Here is a 6,000-nt window from a genome sequence, read left to right as displayed (position 1 = left end):
GTGAAAGCACCGAGTCCTAACCACTGGACCACCAAGGAATTCCCTGTTTATCATTTCAAAAAAAAACCTCTTGGAAGGAGACCCAAGGAACTCTCAGTAGTGGTTATTCTGAGGGTGGGACTGAAGAATGGGAGTATGGAGAGTAGTGGCAAGTTTACTTTTCATCTTGTACCTTCCTATACTCTGAGTTTTGCAACCACTAAGTATTACCATTTTTACAATATAACGTTCATAAAAATAAACACACATCCACATTCAGGAGATAGCAGGGGTTGGGATGTAGCAAACGAGAAGTGTCGATATGCTGGCTGAGGCCAGATATTGGGAGGCCAGGACTGGGAGAAGAGTCCACATTTGATTCCATTGTCTATAGACACCCAGTAGAGGTTTGCCAGCCAGGAAGAGACACAGGGAAAGCAGTTTCAGGAAGATTCACCTGCATGAGACAGGTATCAGGGAGAGGAATGGGGCTGCCCCCTCATAACCCTCTTGGGCTACGTATGGTCACTCCAGCTAGCTTTTTCCTTGCAAAGCCGTCTGAAGTCTGTTTCAATCTGACTTCACTTAGATGACAACAAGGAGAGAGGGTCCTGGGAGAAGAAGGAACCTAGTAGGAGTTCATTAAAAAGTTAGTAAGTCGCTGCCATGTGACCACCACTGTGTTAGCCCATGAGGTCTGGATGAAAGGATGAATAAGACCCCACCCCTGCCCAGAGAAACTCCAGCAGTGGAAACGGAGGAAATCTGAACTCTATTTCAAAGGAAAAAAATGACAAATCTTGAGCACAGGTTTCCAAGATTGGTATAGGAGAGAAAGGCCCAGAAGACAAGTTGGCAGTAGGTCTGAGGTTTCTGGCCTGGGAGACTAAAGGCAGGTGGCCTTGGCCTTGAGCAACGCGAGCCAGGAGGAAGCTCTGGTTTGGTGAAAAGGTCTAGCTCCTTCTGGATTCCTCTCTTGCTCTCACTGCTATCAATAGACAAGTCCTCCATGCTGCTCCACTTTCTGCCAGGGCCAGGCTGGCGTGAGGATTTGGGGCCTTTCCTTGAACAGAACTTTAAAAGGGAGAAGGATGGTGCAAGCCTCCCTCATCTCTAATGTGAATTTCTGGCGTCACCTGCTGTCTCCCTGAACTCTGACTTCCAGACACCAGAAAGTCAGACACCCAAGGTACAGCCTTAAAACACCGCCCAGAAGGGGGCAGTGGCCAGAAGCACATTCACTGGGCTCTGGGAACCGCCCGGCGCCCTGTGGACTCAAAGCAGCATTCCCTTACGGGCTCAGGCTGGGACAAAGGTCCGGCACTCAGCAGACACCTCGTTAGAACTCGAGGCCTGGAAACAGAGGTCCAGAGTCCCTCATCTTATTCCAAATCCCTGTTGCTCGGAATCTAAAACCCCGACTTGGTGGGAAGCCAGTCAGAAGGTATAAAAAAACAAAACACCAAACAAAAAAATAAATGAGCCCTGACCTCTTGGGGCGAAGGTGGGTGGAACTTACTTAACCCCACCCGCTGGTGACTCACCTCCCTCCAAACCAGGGCCTGCCCCTCCCGGTGCCAGGCAAGCAGGGCAGGGCGGGCACTAAGGTGGGCTCCATCCCCAAGCCCTAGGCGGGCGGACAAGCTCCGGCGTGTCCCGGCGGGTGTCCCTGTTTACTCCAAGTCCGGGAGCGAGGTTGGGGCAGGCCGTCTCGGCCCCTCCCCCACCCCGCCCCCCTCCGCCGCAGGCCCCAATCCCCGTCCAGGTTTTACAAAGTCTCCAAATCAAAGCTCAGCTTCTCCCCGTATCTTCCCCGCGGACTGGCAGCCCCCGACCCCACCCCAGTCATGGGAAGGCACAGTCAGGGTTCCCCCAGATCAGGCCTCGGTCCAGACCTCCCGGTCTTGGATCCGCAGACGGGGCCTGAAATTCTAGGGCAAGACACCGAGTTTCAAAGAAAAGCCGCTCAGCTCTCCTCAACCCCCCCTGCCCAACCCCCCTCGCCCCTTCAGCTCCCGAGCGCAAGGGAGAAAGGCCCAGTCACGGGAATGGGCGCTCCAGGCCCAAAGCCAGCCAGCGGGACCCCGGGAACCCCCCGCTCTCGGACCGGTAGCCAGAGATCCAGATCTGGTCGCCGCTCTGACTCCCCCTCCCCAGGGCAGCGCGCCAAATCGGCGCATGCGCACTCACAGGATTGCCGCGTAGCTCTTTCTCCCCCCCCCCTTTTTTTCTTTCCCCGCCCCTTCTCTCCCTCCCTCCTCTCCCGGTCCCCTCCCTCTCCCCCCCCCCCCCCCGCCTCAGCCCGACCCGCGGCACCTCAGTCCGGGGAACAGTGGTGCGAGCTCCAGGCCCGTGCACTGAGGAGGCGGAAACGAGGGGAGACCCCATAGCTCCATCAGGCCCCTTCCGAAGGCTCCCCCACCCGGTCCACGCCCCCCACTCCCCCACCCCGCCTCCTCCCAATTGTGCATTTTTGCAGCCGGAGGCGGCTCGGAGATGGGGCTGTGAGCTTCGCCCGGGAGGGGGAAAAAGAGGAACGAAGAGAAAAGCCGGGGGTGAAGGGTTTGGATTTGGGGGCAGAGGGTGCACCCCCGTCTGCAGGCCCTCCCCAAGGGGCTCCGAACTCTACCTCTTCACCCAGACCCCTGGTGAGCTTTGCTGAAGGATAGGATAAGAATAGAGGAGGAGAAGGGAGGAAGGAGGAAAAGGGGGGACCCCCCAATTGGGGGGGGGCGGCGACGGCGAAAAGTAACAGGACCAGAGGGCAGGGGGCTGCTGCTTGCATCAGCCCACACCATGCTGACCCCGCCGCTGCTGCTGTTGCTGCCCCTGCTCTCAGCTCTGGTCGCGGCCGCTGTCGATGGTGAGTGAGATTCCGCGGCCCCCTTGGACCCCTGGGGACACCCACTCCCCAGCCCCCACTCCTGCGTTCGGATGGGAAAGGGAGACGCGGGAGGGGGTGCCTTTTGTTATCCCAGTCCAGCTGACACAGCAGCGGCCTGACTGGGGGTGGGGATGGGGGTCCAATTTGGAGGATAGGGGCCCCGGGCAAATGATGCTTCTGGGACCCCCCCAGCCCAAACAAAGACCAGAGGCCTGGGAAGGGAGAGGAGGGATCCCCTTTTTTCTGATCCTGACATCTAGAGGCCTTCTTTTCCTATCTCTGGTGGGGGAGGGCCTCTGCCTCCCCTACATCCTCCACCCCCCCACACAACACATCTGAATTGTAAAGGAATCCGGATTTGCTGTTTACTGGCTGCAAAAGGGGGCGGGGGTCCTTTTGCAGTGGCCTCTGCATCTGGAAGGGTAGCCGGGTCAGGGGTGCCCCGCTGCGCAGAGGGCAGGCAGGACAGGGGGGATGGCTGTGGTGGGGAGAGAGAGGGCCACGGGAGGGCCCCCTGCTTGGGTGTGGAATCTGGGCCCTTGGAGACCGGGCTTGAAGGCCTGGGTCCGGGATCCAGCGGGCTGCCAGCCTGGGTTCCGAAATGAGCACTTCCCCCTCTCAGGGCCTCTGTCAGTAGCCTGGAAAGGGCTGTGTTGGGGGGTGTAGCGGGTGGGGGAAGGCGAAGCTATATGACTTTGAATTTTCCTTCTTAATTCCTGGGAGCTTTGAGATGAAAAACGTTAGATGTCATCATTGGGGAAGGGGACTGGAGAATGGCCTGGAATGCTGAGGTGGGAGGGTGGAGGAAGGCTGCTTTCTCCCTGACTTCTGGTCTGATCACAGTTTGTACTGGAAGGAGAGTTGGAGGCTGGATTGGGTTATGGCTATGCCCCCACCCCCTAATTCCCTGCTCCTTTGGTAGATGTGTTTGTTTCTCTCCAGCATTTCCCCTCCTCCCCTCATACGCACACACTTTGTAGTCTGCAGTTAGGTTTGGGCTAGAGCCGTGTCCTTTTGGAGAAATGGGGGGCCCTCTTGCCTTTCTTTAATGTCAGCGATTTTCCCTCTTACTTGTGAGTCACTGGTTCAAGTCTTGCTCAAGCTTTGAGCTGGGGTCATGGGGTTGGGCTGGGCTGGGCCCCTGATTTGGAAGGGGTGGGATCTCATCCCTTCCCGTCATTTTAGTCCTCTCATCCAGGGAAAAATCTGGACCCAATACCATCATGCACCCCTCCTCCATCTTCTAAATTTTGCCAGATTGTGATTGGGAAAGTTTTTCTCTGAAACCAGACTATCTCTCTCTCTCTCTCTCTTCCCCTCCCCACAACTTGCTTCAGTGGGGGGAGGGAGGTTAAGGGGTCAGGAAGTAGCTGTGCCCAGAAAGACAATATATTCAGTAGCTCTCAGTTATGCCGTCTTGGGGACTCTGTCCCCCTACCCCCCACCCCACATCAATTATCTGCCCAAGAGGAGGAAAGAGGCTCTGCCCTGAATACCCTTCAGACCAGCCCTTGCCCATGACTTCCTCAGTTATGCGTGTTGTTTCCTCTTGTTCTCAGCCCTGTGAAGTGAGGGGGGAAACTGAGGCAGAGAGATTTGGGTACAGCGACTTCTGGGAGGGATAGAAAAAAATTTTGAGAGTGACCCATCAAGAGCCCCACGATGGAAGGCAGAGGGAAAAGGGGGGTCTCTGTGGAGAGCAGAAAAAGTCCCCGGCCTGGTCAGGAATGGCCCCAGGGAGCTTCACCCCCAGGGTTCCAAAGCGGTTCTATCTGCCACACCAAGTTGGTGGGTGGTGAGTGGAAGAGGGAGACTGGATGTGTTTTCCTTAATGGTCTCCCACGCTTTTGTAAGTTTCCACCCAGTCCACAGCTGTAACCCCAGCTCAAACCAAACTCTATCCAAAGTCCTGGAGAGAGGACCCCTCCCCAAACACCCATACTGTGCTCACCTTAAGAATGGGAATAGTGAATCATCGGTTCTACCCCATTCTGGGGAGTGGGAAAGGGAAACTGCACAGACCTGTAGGGCCGATGTTGTCCAGGACAGCCTACGGATTCCTCTATCCCCACCCCTGCCCTCATGTCTCAGGCCCACAGACACGGAACTTTCTCCTTCGTTTTCTGGAGAAGGACACGTCCTGGCTCCAGCTTACCTGACTCAATGTCTAACCTTCCTTTCTGCTGCTATCACAGACCTTGCTGCTTTCCCTCCAGGGGAGCAGCCCTAGGGTCCTTCTCCACCATTTCTGCCTTCCCTGCTATGCCTGAACCCAATCCCCAGGGTCCCCTTCTCTTTGGGGAGCAATGTCACTCCCTGCTAGTAGACAGAATTGAGTATACTTGCTACCTGGGAGGATGGAGAAACAGATGGAATGGGGAATGGGAAGAGGAGTTATTGAGGTTCCTGCTGAGATTAGGAACATTTTGTAGTGGAGAGGGCTGGCTGCCTCCCTCTCTCCTACCCATCTCCACGTACCCCCTCGAGCCAGTGTATTACCATTTATCAGACAAGCTGGACAGTTACGTGAGTTATGAGACTGAGTTGTTTGCCTTCTGGCTCTCTGAGAGATGGTTCCAAACTCCTTTCTCCCCTGGTCAGACTCAGATCTTGGACATCTCCCCTCACCCTCGTCTTTCAAACCAGGGATGTGTGGGATGTTGATTTGGGGATGGAGGGATATTTTGATGTTTGAGGCTGCTTCTCAAGACTTCCTTTTCTCCTAATCTTGCTCCCCCTTCCTCCATTTTCTCTATATTTTTTTGCCCCCAACCACTCCCCATCACTGGGCCTCTTAAGGACGTCAGCAGGGGCTCTGGCCAGAGCCAGATCCTGTCCAAATCCCCGGAACTTTACAAAACTCCTTCCTTACCTTTGGGAAGCCCTTCCTTACCTTTGGGAAGCCCTTCGTTACCAAGTCTAACTTTCTTTCCTCTTGCTGTAGTCTCAGCCTTTGCATATCAAAACCCCAAACCTAAGGTTTATTCCCCTCAGTAGTTTCCTCTCAGGGCACCGCCCCCCTCCCCAACCCTCTATGAACTCTCCAGCATTCAAGTCCTCCAACTCCGGATGGGGGCTCCTCGCCCTTTGGGAATCTGAATGCAGTTGAGTGGGACCATGCAAGCTGTCCCTGACCT

The 6,000-nt window shown here is 55.6% G+C and overlaps 1 protein-coding gene across 1 annotated transcript in view; it reads left to right on the top strand.

Annotated features, from left to right (window-relative positions):
• Positions 1–2,775: 2,775 nt before the first annotated feature.
• LRP1 (LDL receptor related protein 1) overlaps positions 2,776–6,000 on the top strand; it is a 78,033-nt gene continuing 74,808 nt past the window's right edge. Inside the window, exon 1 of the mRNA XM_065887614.1 lies at positions 2,776–2,842. Coding sequence (XP_065743686.1) covers positions 2,776–2,842 — 67 coding nt within the window. The remainder of the gene's footprint in view (positions 2,843–6,000) is intronic.

This window comes from Phocoena phocoena, chromosome 11 (assembly GCF_963924675.1).
Source record: "Phocoena phocoena chromosome 11, mPhoPho1.1, whole genome shotgun sequence".
Lineage (NCBI taxonomy): Eukaryota > Metazoa > Chordata > Mammalia > Artiodactyla > Phocoenidae > Phocoena > Phocoena phocoena.
The sequence above is the reverse complement of the archived record's forward strand: the minus strand, read 5'-3'. Positions and strand labels throughout refer to the sequence as shown.